The sequence below is a fragment of the Trichechus manatus genome, unplaced genomic scaffold (genome assembly GCF_000243295.1).
Source record: "Trichechus manatus latirostris isolate Lorelei unplaced genomic scaffold, TriManLat1.0 scaffold00111, whole genome shotgun sequence".
Lineage (NCBI taxonomy): Eukaryota > Metazoa > Chordata > Mammalia > Sirenia > Trichechidae > Trichechus > Trichechus manatus.
The window spans coordinates 8,882,741-8,906,890 of NW_004444047.1; the positions used below are offsets into that span (position 1 = coordinate 8,882,741).

The 24,150-nt window shown below is 44.8% G+C and overlaps 1 protein-coding gene across 2 annotated transcripts in view; it reads left to right on the forward strand.

Annotated features, from left to right (window-relative positions):
• STX18 (syntaxin 18) overlaps positions 1-24,150 on the forward strand; it is a 136,418-nt gene that overhangs the window by 73,997 nt on the left and 38,271 nt on the right. For both annotated transcript variants that reach the window (XM_004383539.3, XM_023737993.1), the window contains exon 2: positions 11,981-12,048. In XM_004383539.3, the coding sequence (XP_004383596.1) occupies positions 11,981-12,048 (68 nt within the window). The remainder of the gene's footprint in view (positions 1-11,980; positions 12,049-24,150) is intronic.

Genomic DNA, 24,150 nt, shown 5'->3' on the forward strand with positions numbered 1-24,150 from the left:
TATAATACTTTACTTTGTCTTCTCTAGCCATCCTTTGAAATCTCCTATTCAGCTCTTTTACTTCATCATTTCTTCCTTTTGCTTTAGCTACTCAACGTTCAACAGCAAGTTTCAGAGTCTCTTCTGACATCCATTTTGGTCTTTTCTTTCTTTCCTGTCTTTTTAATGACCTCTTGCTTTCTTCATGTATGATGCCCTTGATGTCATCCCACAACTTATCTGGTCTTCGATCATTAGTGTTCAATGCATCAAATTTATTCTTGCGTCTCTAAATTCAGGTGGAATATACTCAAGGTTGTATGTTGACTCTCATGGACTTGTTTTAATTTTCTTCAGCTTCAACTTGAACTTGCATATGAACAATTGATGGTCTGTTCCGCAATTGGCCAGCCCCTGGCCATGTTCTGACTGATGATATTGAGCTTCTCCATCATCTCTTTCCACAGATGTAGTCGATTTGATTCCTGTGTTTTCCATCCAATGAGGTCCACGTGTATAGTTGCCGTTTATGTTGCTGAAAAAAGGTGTTTGCAGTGAGTAAGTCATTGGTCTTGCAAAATTCTGTCATGTGATCTACGGCATCATTTCTATCACCAAGGCCATGTTTTCCAACTGCCGATCCTTCTTCTTTGTTTCTAATTTTCACATTTCAGTCACCAGTAATTATCAGTGTGTTACCTCTAGCAATTTCTTAAAGCCTCAGCGTGGTCTCTTCTGTAAAATGGGATCATACCTCATGGGGTTGTTCCGAGGAGTAAATGAGATGATGGTTGCATAGCGTTTAGATTGGAGCCTGCTGCATCACATACCCTCAGTACAAGTTGGGTGTTAACTCCTGCTACTTTTTTTTTTTTTTCTAATAATTTTTACCCTTTCCTTTGTAGTCACGCCCAGGGAGATTAAGCAACTTACTCATCATTGCAGTTGGCAAGGGTTAAGCGTTTAGGGGGACCTTAAAAATAGCACACCCCTTACTTCCTAGCCCAATTTTGGAACCACCTGAAAGGAAAATACAGGAATCAGAACAAGAGAAAGCCAAATTGAGAGTCTGGCTTTAGATTTGTGGCCAAATATGGGTGCAGCACAGGCCAAAATATGCCCTGTGCTGGCTGGCTGATCTGAAGAGAAGAGAGGAGAGGGCAGAGCAGAGCATACTTAGTCCCTTCTCCAAGTCCTAGCCCAATCAGCCACTCCTCCTCCCTCTGGGGAGAATGAGGAAGGACTGGGCGATAAGCCAGGGATATTAGTCCAGCTCAGGTCCCTCCACAGGAAGCAGAGGAGTGGGGAATAAGGGTTTCTCCAACAGTAAATGCAGAGCAGGGATTAGAACACAAGAATCTTGGCCAGCTCCTTGAATTTCTGGCCCACCTGTCTCCTGTGTGTCCTACCCTACCCAAGCACCATATAGAGTCTTTTACCCAGAGCCTTCTCCTCTGCCCCACCCCCTATCCGAAGCAAAGGGTGGATGTAGATGAACTCAAATAGGAAAACCAGGCCTGGGAGTTGGATCCAAGAGAACTGCATTCATTATTTGTCCAAACCATGTTTTGAGGTGGCCTGATGATTGATGCTTAAAGTGGACTGGTCACCACTTTACTGCCAGTCTTCCTGACCATCCTGTTTCCTTGCTTGTATTTGTGGATCTTTCTCCAACATCCCTCCAGCCTTGCCAACTCTAAGCCTGTCATGTGTTGCAAAACAGAAAAAATAGCCGCTAATCTTGGAAAAGACAACTTCAGCCAGTGAAAACATGCTTTTCTTGCAGATCTTTCTGTTTCCAGTGTAGTTAAAATTTTTTAAATCAACATATACAAATAGGCTAAATAATACTAGTTTATTATTAGTCTTTTGGTGCTATAGTGTAGAATAAATAACATAGCCTCTGAGTCACACAGACCTGTGATCAAATACCAGTCGTGCCACTTACTAGCCTTATGACCTTGCTTGGGCCTCATTTGCATGTTTATTATGTGGGGGGAGGGGGGGTGCTGTCTAATTCATAGAATTGTTATGAGTTTCCATGTTTATTAAGTGGGGGAGAGGGGTGCTGTCTAATTCATGGGATTATTTTGAGGGGAAAGGGCAGAGCTGGCGCTCAGTAATGGTGGTCACCGTTGGGTAAAATCAAGCGTGTAGTGTACTGTCAACAACAAATATAAGAAGAGAACAGCTTGATGTTGCTCACTGCATTGCCTTTCTCATTGCCAGTCACCCCCCCTTGGAAATACAGTACTGGAAAACTATAGTTGTGGCTTGCCAAGAATCTGTTGAAACACGATGGTTATAAACTGAAGCCTGGTATTTAGACTGCCTGCGTTCAGTCCAGGCTTCATGTGTTCCTGAGCAAATTACTTATCTCCTCTCTGACTCAGTTTTCTCATCTGTAAATAGGCATGATAGTATTACCTATTTCCTGGGAGTTGCTGGGAAAATTATACGAGATAATGCCTGCAGAGCTCTTAAAATACTGCCTGGTGCATAGTAAACTCTTAATGAAATTTTTTTTTTTTTAGTGGTATTGAACCTGTTAAGTGGAACTTTAGTCAGAGATTGCAGGTCCTTACAAATAAAGTAGCTAGAGACTGGGTGGGATTTAGTTGTTGGTTCAATTGTCGATTATTACTAGTTTGGTAACAGAAATGTATACCTCAAAATGACTAAAAATTCTAAAGGAAATTGCTAACTGGGAGATTTTAAAAATAACCTTTTATAATAGAAAATTTCAGATATATACTAGACAGAATAGTGTAAGGAACCCTCATGTACCCATGTATTCATCTTCAACAGTTACCAGCTCATGACCAATCCTGTTGCATCTCTTACTCCCCTCCCTCCTGCATTATTTTGAAGGAAATCCCAGACTTTGTGTCATTTGATTTGTACATCGTTCCATATGTATCTCTAAAAGATAAGAACTCTAAAAGCAAAAAATAAAGGCATGATCATAATACTATTATCACATCTAAATTAAAAAATTACTATAATTCCTTAATGTAGTTAAATATTAAGTGGGAGATTTTTAACCAGTGAAGTAATAACGCAACCAGCCACCACCAACAATTGCTGCTGAGTCAATTCTAACCCATGGCAACCCTGGGTGTGTCAGGGTAGAACTGTGCTCCATAGCATCTCTGATTTTTTAGAAGTAGATCACCAAGGCTTTCTTCCAAGGTACCTCTGGGTAGACTCGAACTTCCAACTTTTTGGTTAGCAACCGAGTATGTTAACTGTTTGTACCACCCCAGGGGTGACAGTACAAAGCAGACTTTAACATTTGAATGAAACTAGAAAACACCAATACCAAAAAAACCAAACTCGTTGCCATTGAGTCGATTCCGACTCATAGCGACCCTATAGGACAGAGTAGAACTGCCCCATAGGGTTTCCAAGGAGCGACTGGTGGATTTGAACTGCTGACCTTTTGGTTAACAGCTGAGCTCTTGACCACTGCACCACTAGGGCTCCAGAAAACACCGATAATTTCCTTCATTTAACAGTATTAAGGGAGCCCATTCTAGTTCAACATAATTAGGGGTTCTAGTCCCAGCTCTTTGGTAATATCACCTCCTCCGGGCTTTGGTTTCCTTCCACAAGTGAAAATGTCTGTTTCCTCAGGGTTGTTGTGAGAATTAAATGAAATAAAGTGGCTGGCACAGAGGAAACATTAAATCGATATTAGATTCCTTTCCCTTTTTCTCTTTCAGCTACAGTTCAGTTATTTTATACTACAGTTTATGTTAGAAATAAAGAATTCTCTATTCTTTTTCCAGACCCATCCTCTCTGGTGGAAGCACATTTAACGTAATATGGCAAAGCCACAGCACTCCGACATACGGGTTTTTCCAATGTGGACCGTCAGTCAGATGGGAGCTCACCACTCTGTGAGGACCAGTTGTCTTCTCCTGAAGTGTGTATGCTTGCACAGTCTCTGTGGATTTTCCACGGCTGTGCTGCCCCTTATGAACATGCCTCATTACCTTTTCTGGGAGAACTCTGGACAGATAGCCGGCTTCTCCCTCTCCATCCATTTGTTCTCTCAGTTATCTGGGTGCAGTCCGTGGGAAGTGGCCTTTGAGACCTTCTTGATCCAGTTAGTGCATCAGAACTTCAGATCTTGAAGACTTATCTGCTCAATTTCCCTTTTTCCCCCTCCTTTCTTTTCCCTCCTTTCTGCTTTCCAACATTCAGGCACTACTGGGGATAAAAAGGTCCCTGGGTGGCACAAACTGCTTTCACTCAGCTACTGACCTAAAGATTGGAGGTTCAAACCCACCTAGCAGTGTGGCGGAAGAGAGGACTGGCGATCTGCTTTTGTAAAGATTACAGCCAAGGAAACCCTATGGTGCACAGATCTACTCTGTAACACATGGGATCACCATGAGTTGGGATCAACTCAACAGCGATGGGCTTGGTTCTGGGTTTTGGGGGATACAAAAATGAATAGGACAGTAATCTTGACCTCAGGGAACTTAACTGAATCTAGTGGGGATCACAGATACTTACAATTTCATATGGAAAGCGCTAACAGGTGTCTGTAAAGTATCAAGGGAGTGTTTAGTATACTAAGGGAGGCGTTGGGAGGGCTTCTTAGAGGAGGTGATATTTAAGCTGACTCTGGAAGATGAGCAGGGGTTCTTTGGCTGCCATGAGGTTGGAGGTGAAGGAAAGCTGTTCCAGGTAGAGTAAGACCAGTCACCTAGCCTCCGAGCTGTGAACAGGCTGCAGGCCTCAGCTCCCCAAGCCTGGGAGATGCCAAGGCCCAGAGCTGTGAAGAGCCTGCGGGCCTCAGCTCCCCACGCCTGGGAGATGCCAAGGCCCAGAGCTGTGAAGAGCCTGCGGGCCTCAGCTCCCCACGCCTGGGAGATGCCTCACAACATGAGATCGTTCCCCAAAGCACCCCATTTTCAGCCCTTACTGTCACTCACAGGGTCCTAGAGAGACTTTCCCAGTGACACCCTACCTTCCTCCCAGCACTTTTTTTCCTACCTCTGTTCCGTGTTCAGTGATACCAGAGCCGTAAGAAATTCACGTTTGTTTTAGATCCTTATGGGACACATATACTTTCATTTTCCTCTGTTTTTTTTTTTTTTTATCAGACTTCACGCTGGCATGGCCTTTCTCCTTTTAGAAGCTAGAGGCAGTCTCCTTAGGTATACCCAGATTCCTACTTTATCAAATAAGTGACTTAAAATTAGCACCATATGCAGACATTAAAAATACCAAACCTCCAACTACCCAGCTTCTCTAAACTGTGAAAATGTAAGGAGCATATCAGAATTGGATGAAATATAATATGCTGCTTTGGCATACCCATACCCTTTGCTATCAAGTCAGTTCCAACCATAGCGACCCGTTAGGGCAGAGCAGAACTGCCCCATAGGATTTCTAAGGCTGTAATCTTTATGGAAGCAGACTGCCACATCTTTCTCCCATGGAGCAGCTGGTGGGTTCAAACTGCCAGCCTTTCCGTTAGCAGCTGAGCGCTTAACCACCGTGCCACCAGGGCTCCTTGTTGCTTTGGTGGTAGTCTCAAAAATAGGAGGAAGCCCAACACAGTAAACAGGTCAGAGCTTGGCTGGAAATCTTCATAAAGATGGTGGTGGTCATATGGCCAAACTGTCAGACGTTCTTTAGATGATAACCCAAGTTGCTCTCCAACCCTTGAATTGAAACTATCCCCTGAAGTCACCTTTAAACTAAGTAACAGTTTAGCCAAAAGAGTAAAGATTGTCATCCTTGAATATTGCATTACTTTAAAAAAAAAAAAATTATGGAAGACCAAAGGGTCAACAGCTATTTTAAAGCATAGATGAGAAGGGTAGGGGGCTGGGAGATTAAGTCAATGGAAGTGAAATGACTAAAACAAATAACGAGAATGTTGCCACAACGTGAAGAATTTAACGAGTGTCACTGATCACTGTGTTTAGAAACCGTGGCATGGGAGTGGGTGTCGCTTTTTACCACAAGTATAATTTGGGGGAAAAAAAAAGATAACCCTATTGTGTAATGCTATTTGGGAATTGATGTGTGCCTATTTAAGTAAAGATCTGTTGAATTTTTCCTTTGTTATTGATTTAGGAGTTTTTGGTGTGTACTTATTTTAGGATTCCAATAGAGATTTCAGCCCTTTCAAATGCCTAAGAGAAATCTTAATGCCCCTTCATTTCTTTTCATTCTTGGCATTTAAAATATTGATTCATACATTGTGCTCATGTTAAGTATTAAGTTAGACTGATGTTATTATTAAGTCAGTAATTACTTAACACCTGTTATCAAGAATTTCATTTAATCCTGAACAAGCTGCACTCCATTGTAATGAACTTGTTTTATAGAAATTTGCCATTTCAGAGCATGTGAAATTGGAATCACATTTGTTATCCTTTAACTGAAACCTCTTGTAACTGTTTTATTTTTGTAGAGGCCTGTGGGGCCTCTTGCCCCAGGCACTCACCCCCATACCCCATTCCACCTGGTAGAACAGAACAAGCTAGAGAAAACGGGGTGAGGGGAGGGGGGCAGCTGAATCTAGCCTATGTGGTAGATTCCTTTGGACCTTCTTTAACTTCTTATGGAAAATAGAAAACTTTATGACTCCTAAAAAAACTGTTATAGATATTAAGGCTCTAAATTAGGTGTATTAGTTTCCTGTTGCTGTTGTAACAAACTATCACAACTTGGTGGCTTAAGAACAACACAAATTTATTTTCTTCTAATTCTGTAAGTCAAAAATCTGAAATGAGTGTCCCTGGGCTAAAACCAAGGTGTCTGCAAGGCTGTGTTCTGGAGGCTCTCGGGGAGAATCCGTTCCCTTGGAGAAGGACATCATGCTTGGTAAAGTGGAGGAGGGTCACCGAAAAAGAGGAAGACCCTCAACGAGATGGATTGACACAGTGGCTGTAACAGTAGGCTTAAGCATAGCAATGATCGTGAGGATGGCGCAGGACCGGGCAGTGTTCTGTTCTGTTGGACGTAGGGTCGCTGTGAGTTGGAACTGACTCAGTGGCACCTAACAACGACAGAATTGCCTGCATTCCTTGGCTCCTTTCCTCCATCTTCAAAGCTAGCAACACTACATTGAGTCTTCTTCATGTCACATCACGCCGGCTGTCTCTTCTGCCTTCCTCTTCCACATTATAAAGACCCTTGTGATTACGTTAGGAGCCCTTGTGCCGTGGTTAAGCGCCGGGCTGCTAACCTAAAGGTCGGTGGTTGGAACCCACCAGCCGCTCCACGGGAGAAAGATGTAGAAGTCTGCTTCCATAAAGATTACAGCCTTGAAAACCCTATGGGACGGTTCTACTCTGTCCTGTGGGGTCACTGTGAGTCGGAATCGACAGCAACGGGTTATGATTACATTGGGTCTACCTGGGTACTCCAGGATACTTTCCCTGTTTTAAAATCAGCTGATCAGCAGCCTCAGTTCCATCTGTTAAATTTGCCATGCCACATAATACATTCACAGGCTCCGGGGATTAGCACTTGGACATCTTTTCACACAGACTGGAGGTGGGGTGATCATTAGTCTGCCTGCCATAGCAGGTATTGACTTTTGGGGGATTATCCAGTACCTGCTGTGTTTGTTCAACATTTAGCACATTTTCAAGGCACAAGAACTGTGCCTGCCGAGACAGGGAGAGGGCTCTCCGTCTCTAGAAGCTCACGGTCCGGGGAGGGGAAGGCGGTCCGTGAACTACTCGTGTGGCTGTCACACAGGGGCAGATGCCGAGTTTATGCAGGTCAGGCACTGGGTGGGCCTGGGGGTGTGGAGTGGGCATGTGGAGGAAAAGGGGACGAGCGACCTGGCTCTTGAAAGAAGAGGTATTTGTCACAGAGAGAATGATGGGAGGGCGAGAACCACATGGGTGTGCAAGGGATGGGCAGCCCTGTGACGCAGAGCCTGGAGTCTAGGGGAACGTGGTGGGGGCTGAACGGTGAAGGGCTTTGAGTGCTGTTTTGGGGATTTTGGACTTAGTTTGGCTAGGCCCTGCGGCAGCACGTCAGCCACCCGTCGGCAAAGCCAGCCAGCAGAGTGCGTCCTTTGCCTGCAGTGTATTTTGAAAGCACAATTCACCACCGCCAAATAGACTCTGCATATCCCACTGGCTTCCCTCAGTTGTATTGTTTGTCCCCTACAGGCAGTTGAGTTTTTTACCTCTGGTAGGCAGAGGTTGGGATGAGGGGATGGAAACCAATGAGCATTTGAAAACAGGAGAGTGACTTGGTAAAATCTTTTATGTGGTAGATACATTGAATACTTTGCTTGTGCATCTCTTAAATTTTTTTTTCCTCAAAAGACTTAAAAGTCGTATGATAGTGTGCCTTTAAATAGAGAATAGGAATAGAACTGTGAGGAAGACAATGCTGTACTAGAAAACATGCCGAGTTTGAACTCAGTCCAGGGTTTAAATGGGAGCTCTGCCGTGTACTCAGTGGGTAACTTGGGACGAGTCATGTAGCTTCTGTGAGGTTCTCTTTCCCAAGCTGGTTCGTGAGAGTAGTGACGTCAGTGCCCACACAGGACCGTCGGGAAGATAAAGACGTGGAAGTATCTAACTGTGCCGGGGGCAGAATGGACGCTCAGTAAATGCTTGTTATTTGTTAAAGAAATAAATACTATGGTCATGCTTAATTTTTTCTTTGATTCATGCTCTTAAAATAAGATATTTCTTTGAACTTTATTTATTATTAGTCTAGACTATGTGAGAAATTTAATCGAACTCCTGCTGACCTGTCCTCAGACAAACTGAATGTGTCTTCTGTAATACTGTTTTGTATTTATACATATGCTTATTCTACAGTATTTATTGATCACCTACTGCTTCATGTTGTGCTTGGAACTCCAAGGAAAGCAGCGCACCCCTCCTTGCGTAGCTCATAGACCTCACTGACAAACAAGCACGCATCTAAAGAGTCAGGTCATGGTGCTATGTGGTTGAGTGCCAGGTGGGTGGTATACAGCCATGCTTTTAAGTTCAGAGTCAAGTGAAAATTATCCGGGGTTGACCTTGGCAGAAGAACCTTCATGACAAAGATGAAAGTTCAGCAGACCTTTCAGAGCTGGGGCTGTGCACATGTGAAGTAAGTGCAAAGGGCATCATGGGAAACCAGTGTGAGCATTGGCCTCCTCCAGTGGTGGAGGATGGACAGAGTGGGCCACTTGGCAAGTCACTCATTCTCTCCATCTGGAAACACTTTTGTCCGTCTTGACGATGATCCTACGTTTCTTCCTACCTCTCATTTTCCTTCAAGCTCTTCTTTGGCCTACTTTTTACTCATTTTGAATCCCTAGTTCCACGCACACAGGTAGAGTAGGTTATTATTATACTAATCAGCGGTTACAAATATAATTCTTTGTACGATTGTGTACTTTTTGTTCAGCCATGAAAACAGGCCATAGGGAAGATGGCAATTTGTATGTAGGGATACACTGTTACCCTCAACCTTCTCTTTTAACTCTGCTGCTCCCTAGGGTCCTATTTATAAACCTGATAGCTCCAGCTTTAGAATTTGTCCCTTAAAACACGTGGAAGAAGGACTGTGTTTGTTTGGACATAATTGTTAAATAGTAAGTATGACATTTTAGATAAAAGAGACATGTTTTGTTGCTGTTAGGTGCCCTAGAGTCACTTCAACTCCTAGCAACCCTAAGTTTAACAGAACAAAATACTGCCTTATCTTGTCCCATCCTCATAATCCTTGCTATGTTTGAGCCCATTGTTGCAGCCACTGTGTCAGTCCATCTCATTGAGGGTCTTCCTCCTTTTTGCTGACCCTCTACTTTACAAGCATCATGTCCTTCTCCAGGGACTGGCCCCTCCTTATATCATGTCCAAGGTATGTGAGACAAAGTCTCACCATCCTTGCTTCCAAGGAGCACTCTGGCTATATTTCTTCCAAGACAGACTTGTTTATTCTTCTGGCAGTCCATGGTATATTCAGTATTCTTCACCAACACCATAATTCAAAGGCATCAATTCTTCAGTCTTCCTTATTTATTGTCCAGCTTTCTCGTGCCTTTGAGGTGATTGAAAATACCATGGCTTGGATCAGGTGCACCTTAGTCCTCAAAGTGCCGTCTTTGCTTTTCAACACTTGAAAGAGGTCTTTTGTAGCAGATTTGCCCAATGCAACACCTTGTTTGATTTCTTGACTGCTGCTTCCATGGGCATTGATTGTGGATCCAAATAAAATGAAATCCTTGACAACTTCAATTTTTTCTCTGTTTATCATGAGGTTGCTTATTGGTCCAGTTGTGAAGATTTTTGTTTTCTTTGTTGTTATGTATTGAATTGTTTCCCCCCAAAATGTATATCAACTTGGCTAGGCCATGATTCCCAGTACTGTGTGGTTGTCCACCATTTTGTGATCTAATGTGATTATCCTGTGTGTTGTAAATCCTGACCTATGAGTCGGAATCAACTTAACAGCAATGGATTTGGGTTTTTTTTTTTTTTTTTGGTATGATGTTAATGAGGCAGGATTAGAGGCAGTTATGTTAATGAGGCACGACCCAATCTGCAGGATTAGGTTGTATCTTGAGTCAGTCTCTTTTGAGATATGAATGAGAGAAGATAGCAAAAGAGGAGAGGGACCTCATGCTACCAAGAAAGAAGTGCTGGGAGCAGAGTGTGTCCTTTGGACCCGGGGCCCCTGCACTGAGAAGCTCCTAGACCAGGGGAAGATTGATGACAAGGACCTTCCCCTAGAACCAACAGAGAGAGAAAGCATTCTCCAGGAGCTGGCGCCCTGAATTCGGACTTCTAGCATCCTAGACTGTGAGACAATAAATTTCTGTTTGTTAAAGTCACCCACTTGTGGTATTTCTGTTATAGCAGCACTAGATAACTAAGACATTTATATTGAGGTGTAATCCATACTGAAGGCTGTAGTCTTTGATCTTCATCAGTGAGTGGTTCAAGTCCTCTTCACTTTCAGCAAGCAAGGTTGTGTCATCTGCATAATGCAGATTGTTAATGAGTCTTCCTCTAATCCTATTGCCCCATTCTTCTTCATATAGTCCAGCTTCTCAGATTATTTTCTCAGCATACAGATTGAATAAATATGATGAAAGGATACAACCCTGATGCACACCTTTGTTGACTTTAAACCACACAGTATCCCCTTGTTCTGTCTGAACAGCTAGCTGCCTCTTGGTCTATGTACAGGTTCCTCATGAACACAGTGAAGTGTTCTGGAATTCCCGTTCTTCACAATGTTATCCATAATTCGTTATGATCGACACAGTCAAATGCCTTTGCGTAGTCAATAAAACACAAACATCTTTCTGGTATTCTCTGCTTTCAGCTAAGAGCCATCTGACATTAACAAGGATATCCTTCATTCCACGTCCTCTTCTGAGTCTGGCTTGAATTTCTGTCAGTTGCCTGTCGATGTATTTATAAGAGCCATAAGGAGGAGAATTAGCTTTTATTGAGCACTGCTGTATCGTTCCTAGACATGCATTTTTCACTTAATCTGTCAGTTCCTTAGAGATCATCTATTCATAACATCATACTCAAAAACTCATTGCCATTGAGTCAATTCCGACTTACAGCGACCCTATAGGACAGAGTCGAGCTGCCCGATTGAGTTTCCAAGGCTGAAATCTTTATGGGAGCAGACTGCCACATCCATCTCCCACGGAGTGGCTAGTGGATTTGAACCACCAACCTTTTCGTTAGTAGCCAAGCCTTTAACCTCTGTGCCACCATGGCTCCTTTTGTTTAAATCATAGGTTACAACAATTAGAGGTAGAAAGAACTTTCAGTAAGAAATAAGGCCCAGGAATGTGGAATGGCTTTCCCAAAATCACGCAACAAGTTAGGGACTTTCGGAGGATCCGAAACCAAAGTTGCCCAGATTGTACCTTCAGAGTCTTTGAGCAGCCCACGTTTTATTCTCTTCATTTAAAATTTATTGTGAGTGTAAGGTATCTGTATCTGTATGTCTTTGTAAACTGTTTGTTTTCTTTTAATTTTAGGTCTCACACATTGGCAAACTGAGGGATTTTCTTCTGGAACACAGGAAAGATTACATTAATGCTTATAGGTAAGTGTTTTTTTTTTTGTTTTTTTTTTTTTTAAAAAAAAACAACACTTATGTGTTCTTTCCCATCCCTATATTCCTTTGGAGCTTTTTGTTGTTCCCACTTTCTACTTACCAACATAGAGTTACCATGGGGAAGGTCGGCTTGGCAGTGGAAGGACATCCACAGAGCAGAGAGGAGCTCCCCGCGCAGGGTGGGCTATGCCCTGCCCCACGTCGTCCCAGCCATGATGTGACAACAGCAGTATCTTCTAGCATACACCATGTGTACCACTATCTCTCGTCCAGTGAAGCGCCTCACAGCGTAGTGTATAAAGCTGGGGACACGTGTATTGTGGATCACCTGAACCTGTGGCGGGACAAGGCTCTTTTCGCCCACGTCTCAGTGTCCCAGCCTGTGACCCCAGGCCTTGCAGTTTGGTGATGTTCTCATGAGCACACTGTAGCTCCTCACCCTTTTGTCACTGGGTCACGCTGTCCTTGCCAGTTCCCATTCCCAGTCCTGATGGCCACCTCCTTCTTTTGTCCTCTCCCGGGCATTTGGCACTGGCTAGAGACAAGTACATGAAGGAGCCCTGGTGGCACAGTGGTTGAGTGCTCGGCTGCTAACCGAAAGGTTGGCGGTTCAAACCCACCAGCCGCTCTGTGAAAGAGAGATGTGGCAGTCTGCTTCTGTAAAGATTTGCAGCCTTGGAAACCCTATGGGGCAGTTCTCCTCTGTCCTAAAAGGTCACTATGAGTTGGAACTGACTCGACGGCAGTGGGTTTGGTTTTTTATTTTTTGGTTTAGAGACAAGTACAAGCCTACCTTGGCTTGGCCTCCATTTTTTAGGGCAACTTTTGATGACTCTTTTTAGTCCTCCCTAATGTCACTCATGGTCACATTCCTCATGGTGGCGAGGTCCAGTCTCCACTCAGTAGCTGTAGTCTTTTTAAAACATTGGTCAGATTATGTCACTACTGTCACTGAGAAGGAAACATGCCTCCAGTAACATCCCCTTGCAGTTAGCATTCACACACCAGCCTCCACATCTCGGCCTCGCCACATGCAGCTGGCCCCTGCCACCTTCCCTCACCTCACCTCAGACCCCACCTCCCCATGCGCCAGCCTTCCCGCCGTAGTGCCCCAGCCATGCCAGCTGTCCTTGAACGCTCCACGTGCTTCCCCCTTCAGGGTCCATGTGGGTGCTCTTCTCCTTCCTGTCCCCATGGAGGTCTCCTTTTCAGACTTAAAGCTTAGCTCGCTTCAGAGAGGACTTCCTGGTGACTTCTTAGAAATAGGTCTTTATAAAATAATGGTTTGTTTGTTTGTTTGTTTCTGCATCCTGTATGTGTCCTTCATTGCATTAATCCTAATTTGTAATCGTTCATTACACTGCGCCACCAGGGCTCCACTAATAATCATAGTTTATTATTTTTTGTCACCAGGCTGTAAGTTTCATGAGCTTAGGGACCTGGTGTGTGCGTTTGTTCTTGTATCCATAGTGCCTGACCCATATTTGGCACTCAGTAAATATTTGTTAAATGAATGAATGAATGGGTGAATGAATGAATGAACGAATGAATAAAAGATTCCCTCAAAGTCCTAAAGCCCACAACTAGCCCAGTGGTTCTCAACCAGGGATGATTTAGCCCCCAGGGGACTTTTTTGGCAATGTCTGAAGACATTTTTGTTTGTCATGACTTGGGGAGGGGGTGCTACTGGCATCTAGTGAGCAGAGGCCAGGGAAGCTGTTACAATGCACAGGACAGCATCCACAACAAAGAGTTGTTGTTAGGTGCCATCAGGTTGGTTCCGACTCATAGCAACCCTGTGTACAACAGAGTGAAACACTGCCTAGTCCTGCACCATCCTCACAATCATTGCTATGTTTGAGCCCATTGTTGCAGCCACTGTGTCAATCCATCTCGTTTTTGCTGACCCTCTACCAAGCATGATGTCCTTCTCCAGGGACTGGTCCCTCCTGATAACATGGCCAAAGTATGTGAGACAAAGTCTGACCATCCTTGCTTCTAATGGACATTCAAAGAATTATCCAGTCTCAAATCTTCCTAGTGCCAAGGTTGAGAAGCCCTGCTCTAGCCTAACCGCCTCTCTCTGATGACTGATGTCGTGGTGTAGCTTAGTGGCTTTTTCTCAGCTCTCCTTCACCACCGCCTCTGACCCTATTGGCTGCCACTAGGTTTTGTAAATTCCCTACTCCCTTGACGTCCATGACAGTGTCTTCTGCTCGTTTGACCACTCCTTTTTGCCTCTGCCCTTAACCTACTGCCTGAGAACTGCAAGGTGCATCTTTGGTCCTCTTGTTTTATTGTACTCTACTTCACGTTAGAAAAAAATTTTATAGCATCATCTACCTGTCTACCTACTTGTCTATCCTGAGTGCTTACTCCGTTTTAGGCACTTTGATAAGCAATCGAGAATATTTTATCTCATTTGGGCCTCACAACAGCCCTATCGGGGTAGCGCTGTTATTGCGCCCATTTTATAGGAAGGAAACAGAAGCACAGAGATGAAGTAACTTGCTAAGGATCACATAGCTTGTGAGCCGCTGAGCCAGTCTCCTTGTATCGCCTTGTCACCTAGGCCGTCTGAGCCCACAGTCCGTGCCCTTCTCCACCACACCTTCTTCCCACTTCTGTCGCTTCCTCTGTCACAACTATGCTCATAATTGCTAAATGCATGTCTCAAACACAGGCTCCTCCAGTCCCTAACTGCCTCCGCTCTACCTACCCAGCACATCTGAGCAGTACTGCCAATGTGTGTCAGTTCTGTTCCCTTCCTTCCATTCCCTCTGGAGTGCCTTAGCACGGTCCTTATTTGCTCTTTGCTACTTGAACTGTTTGGTCTGTGCTCCTCATCCCTGCCTCTGCCCCATCTGTCTTGAGACACAGCACTAGTCAGCAGCAGCAGCACAGACATGATCAAATTGCTGCTCATTGCCCGCAGAATGTGGTCTGTCTGTGCTTCGTAGGTAAGCAAGCCTTCATTAACCTCACCCACTTTTTCCTTTCACGTACCCTATAGCTGCCTTCAGATGAACCTATATTCTCCCTCGGTGCCTTGACTCACAGTTTGCAGTGCCTGTTGGCGTGCCCACCTGCTGCCACGGTGAAAGACCCTCTTCTCACCACCACCTTTTCTGTAAAGCTGTAAGAACGGCGTAGGGGCGGTGTCTGACCTCCTCCAGCCCTGCAAGGCTGACTCCCATGAGGTGGAGGCCAGACAAGCCTCCTCTCTCCACCATCTTTACTAATTCTGACACCAGCCGTCCCTCCGCTGGGTTCGACAGTTCATTGCAATGGCCACACAGAATTCACAAACCATACTCACGATTATGGGGTTTATTAGGGAAATAACAGTTACAATTCAGGCTCAGGAATGCTAAGGATACAGTTCTCCCATCTGGACAGCCTCTTGCCAGCAGAGCTCACAAGCACACCTCTCCCTGGCCCTAGGCCTCTCCCCAGAGGTACTCAGCTTTTTCTCTCTGTGGAACAGGAAGCCCACCACCCCATCTCCTGCTGCCAGATCTCTCTTGCCACCACTTCTCAGCATCTTCAGGGTAACAGATCTCTCTCTCTCCTCCTCCTCCTCTCTGCTCTGGAATTGGCTCTCTGTTAAGGCAAAACTGACCAATCCCCTTGGTGGGCCACAATTACCTTACCACACAGTCCCACCCAATCACCTCGGTGGGAGTTACAAGACCATGGTTTGAAAGGCTGCACAAATGTAATCAGTCACATCAGTCACTTCTTGGCCCTGCCTTCCTGTCCGAAAGCAATCTCTCCTACCTCTGAATTCCAGCAGGTGTTTTTCTGCCTTTCCTATGGTACTGCTTACAGGTGCCCAGTAGAAGAGATATTTGTTCATTACCTCTCCCACTAGCTTTCTGGAAATGAGAAACTGTATCTTACTCATCACTGCATGTTCCACAGTGCAAGGACTGACTGATCGATTCATTCTTTGATCAATTCATTGATTTAGCAAATATTTATTCAGTGCCAACTATGTGCTAAGCACCATGGCAGGCACTGGGGATACAATACTGAGCAAAGGCAAACATGGTTTTCCTTGCCTTCGTGGAGCTAGTTGAAGGATACACACAAACGGATGTGACACTGAAGATATGACAGGTACTACAAAAGTAGAGTGCAGAGGACTTCTGAGGGCCTAGTGGAGGAATTTAGCCTTGTCAGGAAAAGTGTTCTTGAAGAAATGACACTTGAGCTGAGATCTGAAAGAGTAGGAGTTAGCTAGGCAAAGAAAGGAGTGAGGAGAATTCAAATATATAGGGGCTAGCATGTGTGAGCACCCTGTAGACAGGGTATTCCCCATAGTTGGTGCTCATAACATGTGTGAGAACCTTGTGGACAGGATCTTCCTATTAGTAAGTGCTCATAACATGTGTGAGTATCCTGTAGACAGGATCTTCCTTATAGTAGGTGCTCATAGCGTGTGAACACCCTGTAGATGAGGTCTTCATGTGTGAACACCCTGTAGACAGGGTCTTCCTTATAGTAGGTGCTCATAGTGTGTGGGAATACCTTGTAGACGGGGTCTTCCTTATAGTAAGTGCTCATAGCGTGTGTGAGCACCCTGTAGACAGGGTCTTCCCCATAGTAGGTGCCCATAGCATGTATGAGCACCCCGTAGATAGGATCTTTCTTATAGTAGGTGCTCATAGTGTGTGAGCACCCCGTAGACAGGAGCTTCCTTACAGTAGGTGCTCATAACATGTGTGAGCACCCCGTAGACAGGAGCTTCCTTACAGTAGGTGTTCATAGTGTGTGAGCACCTTGTAGACAGGATCTTCCTTATAGTAGGTGCTCATAGTGTGTGTGAGCACCACGTAGACAGGGTCTTCCCCATAGTAGGTGCTCATAACATGTGAGCACCCTGTAGACAGTCTTCCCCAGAGTAAGTACTCATAGCGTGTGTGAGCACCCTGTAGACAGGGTCTTCCTTATAGTAGGTGCTCATAGTGTGTATGAACACCCCATAGATAGGATCTTCCTTACAGTAGGTGCTCATAACCTGTGTGAGCACCCTGTAGACAGGGTCTTCCCCAGAATAAGTGCTCATAGTGTGTGTGAGCACCTTGTAGACAGGATCTTCCTTATAGCAGATGCTCATAATGTGTGTGAGCACCCTGTAAACAAAATCTTTCTTATAATAGGTGCTCATAGCATGTGTGAGCACCCTGTAGACCTTCTCGTAGTAGGTGCTCAATAAATACTTAACAAGTGAATGGTTGATGCAAGTTACCTAAAAACACCATTTGGAGAGGCGACAGGTATTTTTGTGCCTTTAGTGAGAATTTTGATTGGGGTGCTTTTTAAAAGGAGAGGAAGCGTTTTGATGGAGACTTCCAAAATGATTTCTGGAATAGACTCTCTCAGCAGACATACTCCGTAGAAACGTGGCAGTGCAGGTGTCTGGTCTTCCACCCTTCTCTTCCCTTCCCTTCATTTGCGGCTGTCTTGGTGTGAGTTTTTTACCACAGGAACTCATTTTCACATGTATTGTGGGAACTAAAGGAATAGATTTAGTATATGAAATGACATCACTAGGAGCATCTTTTCAGTATTTCATCTTTATTAAAAAAAGGAATGTTTACACTTCAGAAACCTTCCTTTCACAAAGAGAGTAAAAAATAAATCCTCTGATTTTTTTTTAACTTTGTCAAGGTATGCAAAAATGAAAATATTCCGTATACATTCCTTAACAGAGCAAATAATTATACCCCAGGTGAATTTTAAATAATCCCTGACCTATCATCGACTTAAACTTCATATAGGCAACTTTATACTTTTAAATGTATTTTATTTGTATGATTTTGGAATATACTAAAATACTTATTGTAATGCATAGTACAAAGAAAACCTTATTTTAAAGTTATCAGTTAAAATAGTTGGCTAACACTAGATGGCAGTGTAGATTTTATTTTCTAAAGCTGAGTGTTAGTGTTGTATTTTGGAAAACTTTACAAAGCTGGTATAAACCTATCAATTTTCAGTTCTTTTCTTTAGTGCCTGACAACTCAGTAAAAGATCTGGCTGTGGAGATCCTTTTAGAAATCCATTGTTCACTTGCTTTAGCCTTGACAAAGCACCCAGCAAGGTGGATGCTTTGAAGGTCTGTTTAGTTCCAGCTACCGCATCCCTTCATTAACATACGACCCCAAGAAAGTTGTGTATGCCATAAAACCCTATCTCTTCTCCAAACCAAGGGCCAAGCAAACCAGGGCCTGCGGGCCAATTCCAGCCCACTGCTTGTTTGTGTATGGCCCACGAGCTAAGAATGATTTTTACATTTTTTAATGGTTGGAAGCAAATCCGAAGAAGAATATTTCATCACAGGTCAAATGGGGTTCTGATTCAGCTACCACGCACCAAGGGTCTTCCGTGTGTCAGGAACAAGCACAAAGATGTTAAAAGCCATACGTGGAAATTACATGAAATTCAGATCTCAGTGTCCATAAATAGTGTTATTGGAACACAGCCACGCCTGTTCATTTATATATTATCTATGGCTGCCTTTGCACTACAGCAGCGGAGCTGAGTGATTGAACCTTGACTGGCTTGCAAAGCCGAAAATATTCACTATCTAGTTCTGTTTAAGGAGCCCTGGTGGTGCAATGGTTAAGCGCTCTGCTGCTAACCGAAAGGTCAGTGGTTCAGACCAGCGGCTCCATGGGAGAAAAGACCTGGTATTCTGCTTCCATAAAAATTACAGCCTAGGAGACCCTATGGGGCAGTTTTACTCTGACCTACAGGGTCGCTATGAGTCAGAATTGACTCAATGGCACACAGCAGCAGCAGTCCTGTACAGAAAATGTTTGCAGACCCTTGCTCTCAACAGCGAGGTGATAATCACTCACCAGGTAACTAAGGTTTAAAGGAGATCATATAATTGAAATACACTGCACAAAGAAGGATGCACTGGGTTTACCAAGAAATTATTGTTTCAAGGTGCTGTTCCGTAACTTTGCGATCGTTTTAGACTTTTGATTATAATGGTGATACTAAGGCAGTTCTCAAACAGTGACGCTCAGCTCCCACGGTCCTTCAGTGTTTCCAGACCACTGCAGCAGGTACTGCCTCTAAGCCCTTTTCCTCTGGTGCCCTTCAGTACAGCAGCAGCTGGCCTCAGCCTCCCCCTTTCCCAGCTATGATGGCAGCAAACACTGGGACTCAGGGTCTGGAGACCCGCGGGCCAATCCCAGCTCTGCTGCTCCCTAGCTGTGTGGCTGGGCATGCCACTTACCCTCTTTGAGCATCCAGTGGAGGGCTAGCCCCTAAGGCTTTCTTGACCAGTTCATCACTTCATTATAGAAGCTCAGCCATTTACTCATTGCGGATCCTAGCTGTTTACCAGCACCAGCACATCCTAGATACTTCCTGGGTTCCACTCCTACCCCTATTTTGGTCATTCTGAAAGAGCATGGGCTTTGGGGTCAGTCACACCTAAGTTCCAGTCCCAGTTCTGCCATGTATTAGTCATGTGACTGTGGACACATTACTTAACGTCTTTGTGCTTGTTTCTGGCCCATGGAAGGCCCGTGGTGGATGGTAGTTGACTCTGAATCCCACTGGACCTGTGATGCAGTTGAGAAAGATCAGTAAACAAAACCTTCTGTATTTTGTCAGAAAGATAGCAATAGACAATTAGATAATTGGGTGGATGAGCCAGGCCAACATGCTGGAGACCGACCTAGTGGCTTTATCATCCCATCTAGGTGGGCAGCCAGAGCTCAGGCCTGTGGGTGAGTAGCCTTGCTGATCTCTGCTCCTGAGTTAGATAGACTCGTTTGTCGCTGGTCCTACTGAACATCTGCAGAACCTGGGACATAGGCAGCAGGAACAGGCCCCTTTACAGCATGTGAGAGGGGAACAGAGCAGACCCCTGCTGTCTGGGAGCAGGCAGATCACAAAGAAAGAGGAGAGAGAAAGGGCCTGTGGCTACATGCATGCCTGATTCCTTCTGCTGGATTGCCAGTCAGAGAAGGCTCTCCTCCTCCATGGAGGCAGCTGAGGAAGGAGGCTAGAGTGTTACTCTAGAGAAGGTGGCTCATGTGGGAACATGAGGACTCCGGGTAAGTGGTATCCCAGTGCTCCACATTCTCTACAGATGGAGAAAGGCCCACCTTCCCATCTCCCAGTACATTCTCCCTCCCGGGGGTGGTGGACTGTTTAAAGCCTTTCTTTTTTTATCGCTTCTCCCTCCCGATGCAATTTGCTGGCCCTGGGCCTGCTCCTAGGAACATTTTGTTTGGAGCATGACCATGGAACTAAAAGAATATATCTAGAAGTATTGCCTTCAGATCTATGAGGCTCTGTTAGTTTGGCATAATAACTAAGCTGTACTTTTTTCCAGAATGTGGAGCTCATGCTTGATTGACCCATTTAGTTTTTTTTAATAATGACATTTTACTAGAGCAGAACAGCATGCAACGTAGGTAGCCTCTGGCTGGATCTCTGAATGATTTTCATTAAAAATAATTTCTCGACTCGTGGTACATGTACCTTTTCCAGAATATCCTGGCAACAAAACAATGCCACTTGGGGGAAAGCTTTCCTGGTTTCTGTTGTTGTTACTAATAGAAATAAACGTACTGTCCGTTTCCAATTTAATAGGTTAATGTACAGTGTATTCTAAAGGAACATCACTTTTTATTTATCAAATTAACCTTTTGACCTTTGTGATTATACTGAGCTGAATTTCCATTAAATCACAGTATTAAGTGGGAGGATGTTAGTCTGATGTTCTCGGAATTCACCATTTATAGGCCTCCGCTGTCCAGGGAGTGCATATTCACTTGGAAGTATGTGCCTTTCTAGTTTATTTGTCTCTGATCCCTTTAGCCACCATTTCTGATGAGATGGTCTTTGTTAGAGGCCCAGTAAGGCCCCTGACCCCTCTACTCACTGCATTCACCCCTCCCCAGAGGAAGAAGAGTCGTTAATTGATTCTGGAGCTAGGGAGAGGAACTGAGCATGCTCACTCAGCCCCTTTGTCTCACTTCTGGGTCTTCTGCCTGAGATCTGGTTATCGCTATGGTTAGCCAAACTAAATGAGCAAGATGCTGAGGAGTTTTGGGATAGGGAAAGACCTCTCTCTTACTCCTCAGGTTTCATTGAGGGGGCGAACATCCACTCCCTAGGAGGCCACGGGCCCCCTTTTCCCCCTCTAACTCTGCACCAGAAAACGTGGAAGTTGGGCAGGAGGAGTGGAGGAGAGCGACCACTTACCTGACTGTTGGGACAGAGAAGAAGATGCCTGTGCTCAGCACGTCCCTGTTCCCTTGGAGGGGCCGCTGAGTGGATGCATTCCCTGCTCACGGGTGACTTAGTTTCCTAGGGAAGGCCCTGCAAGGCGGGGTGGTGCCAGGGGTCCTTGGAGGTGGGGGTAAAATCAGTGTGGGAGGACTTGTTAGGGGGCACAGGTGGAGCTATGTCATGCCACATTCTCCAGTTCATCCTTATTCATTGTTCAGTTCATTCAAAAAGCATTTCTTGATTATTTATTTATCATCAGCCTGTTAAATGCTAGGTCTTACTCTTGATGATGGGAATACAGCAGTGGACAGACATAAGTCTTTGCCTTATGGAGCTTACATCTTTTTGAGGGGAAACAGACAATAAACAAAAAATAAGTAAAATATGTAGAATGTTAGAGGAAAATAATGCTTTTAGGTGGTGGGGGGCGTGGAAGAGGGTAGAAAATGTCAGAGAGCTTACAGGTGTTTATAGGTGGGTCAGGGAAGGCCTCAAGGAGAGGGTAACATTGAGTAAATGCTAGAAGAAGTAAAGGATTGGCCCATGCAGGTATCTGAGGGAAGAACATTCCAGAAAGAGGAGACAACTAGCGAGTGTCAAGAGCCTGAGGTGGGAGTGTACCTGGAATGTTCCAGGAGCACCGGGGAGGCTGTTCTGGCTGGAGCAGGAGGGATGGGGGAGTAGTTGGAGATGAGTTCAGAGAATGGCAGGGAACCAGATCTTGTCTTTCATTTTCAGGATCTTGTAGCTCTTGTAAAGACCTTGGCCTGTACTCTGAGATGGGAAGCCACGGGAAGGTTTTGTGCAGGAGATTGATGTGACTGACTTTGTCACAGGCTCGTACAGCTAGTGTGTTAGACTAGACCAAAGAGGGACCAGGCAAGAGCAGCAGGCCAGTTAGGAGGCTGCAGTTATAATCCAGGTGAGAGATACAGATGGCCTGGACCACAGTGGTAGCAGTGGATGTGATAAAAACAGGTCAGATTCTGGAAACATTTTGAAGCTAGAGCTAACAAGATTTGCTGATGCATTAGATGTGAGCAGAGAGAGAAAAAGATGTGTCAAGGATGACTCCAAGGTTTGGCCTGAGCAACTAGAAGAGTGGAATTGCCATCAACTCAGATAGGGAAGGCTGCAGTAGAAGTCAGAGGCTCAGTTTTGGGCGTATTTCCAATGCAAATTAAACAGTAAAATGGAGATGGTGAGCAGGCAGATATATGTGTCTGGAGTTCAGGGAGGTCCATGGTTAAAACTCTGTCAGCATAGACTTGCTATTTAAAGTCATGAAACTAGAGGAACTCACCAAGGGAGCAAATACAGATAGCGAAAAGAGATTCAGGGACTGTGCCATGTACTATTTGTCAAAAAATGGCAGAGAACTAAGAGATGCCAACAAGATGATGGAAAAGGAGCAGCCAGTGAGGCAGGAGGAAAACAGCAGTGTGGCATCCTGGAGGCCAAAGGAGGAAAAGGAATCGAGGAGGAGGAAGTGATCGGCTCTCTCAAAGGCTGTGGAAAGTAAGCGAGGTGAGTAAGCCAGGACCCTTGTTTTTAACAACACAGAGGTCACTGATGACTTTGGCGAGCATGGATAACAGTGGAGTGATGAGGATTGAAGCCTGTTTGGATTGAGTTCAGGAGAGAATGGGGGTCAGGACATGGAGACCTGGAATGTAAACATTTATTAGAGAAGTTTTGCTGAAAAGAGGAGAGAGATTGGGCAGTAGCTGATGGGGGACATGGACTTGAAAGGTTTTGTTTTGTTTCAGAGTTGGGAGAAATAACATCATGTTTGTATGTGGATAGGAAAGATCCAATAGAGAAGAAAAAAATGTATGTTATTAATAACTAATACATACAGTGTTCACTACGTGCAAGACAGGCTAAGCACCGTCTGAACATATAATCCATTAAAGGTTGATGGTGCAGGAGAGGGGTGCTGGAGCTGTGTCCTTGAGTAGGCAGGAGGGATGCGGTCCAGTGCCCAGGTGGAGGGGCAGTTCCATCATAGCTGGGAGATGGACAGTTCCTCCGTAATTAGCAGGGGCGAAGGCACAGTGTGGGCCCAGAGGACGGTGGGTGGGCAGACGTGGTGGTAGGAGCTTGGAGGAGTTCTCAGAGAAATAGGAAGCAAAGTTATCACAGAGACTGAAGATGGGCCAGGAGGTATTGGAGGTTTGAGGAGAGGGGAGAAGATAGCTAAGGGTCGTCTACGAGAGTGGGAAGCGAATGGACCAGTCAACTTGCGACGTGGCATTAGGGGGCCACTTGAGATTGGCGATCGTGATCAGCCATGAAGCTGTATTTTGATCTTGTCTGTCCTGTTCCACTTGACCCTGAACTCAGCTAAACAGAGGGGTGTTGATTAGTGGTTCCCAAGCACCAGTCTCCATCTTCTCTGACCCCAACTCCAAGTGGTTCTTTTCTCGTTGCTTCTTTCTTCCAGCATTCTCCCAGCAGCCAGACTTTTCCTAGTGGCCCTCCGAAAATTAGGAAAAAAGGGTCAGGTAAAGTAAGTGAGATCTACGGAACCAAGTACTTTCCGAGTGCCTGTCAGTGTGCAAGCTATGGACCATTACAGTTTTTAGACTGCACCAGAAATTTACTGTCTGTAAGCCTCGAGGACAAGACGTGGCAACTATGTAGGTGCATTGGAGCCGGCCTCAGCCCTGCCTCAGATTGGTAGCTGTTGTGCTGTATGTCACAGTGACTTTTCCCTTCCCCTTAATAGATGAAAGAACTTTGGAAAATTGATCCTTTATTACTTACAGTCTCCTTTAGTTTCTCAGACTGTACCAGAAAATAGTTACAAGACCATTTGCC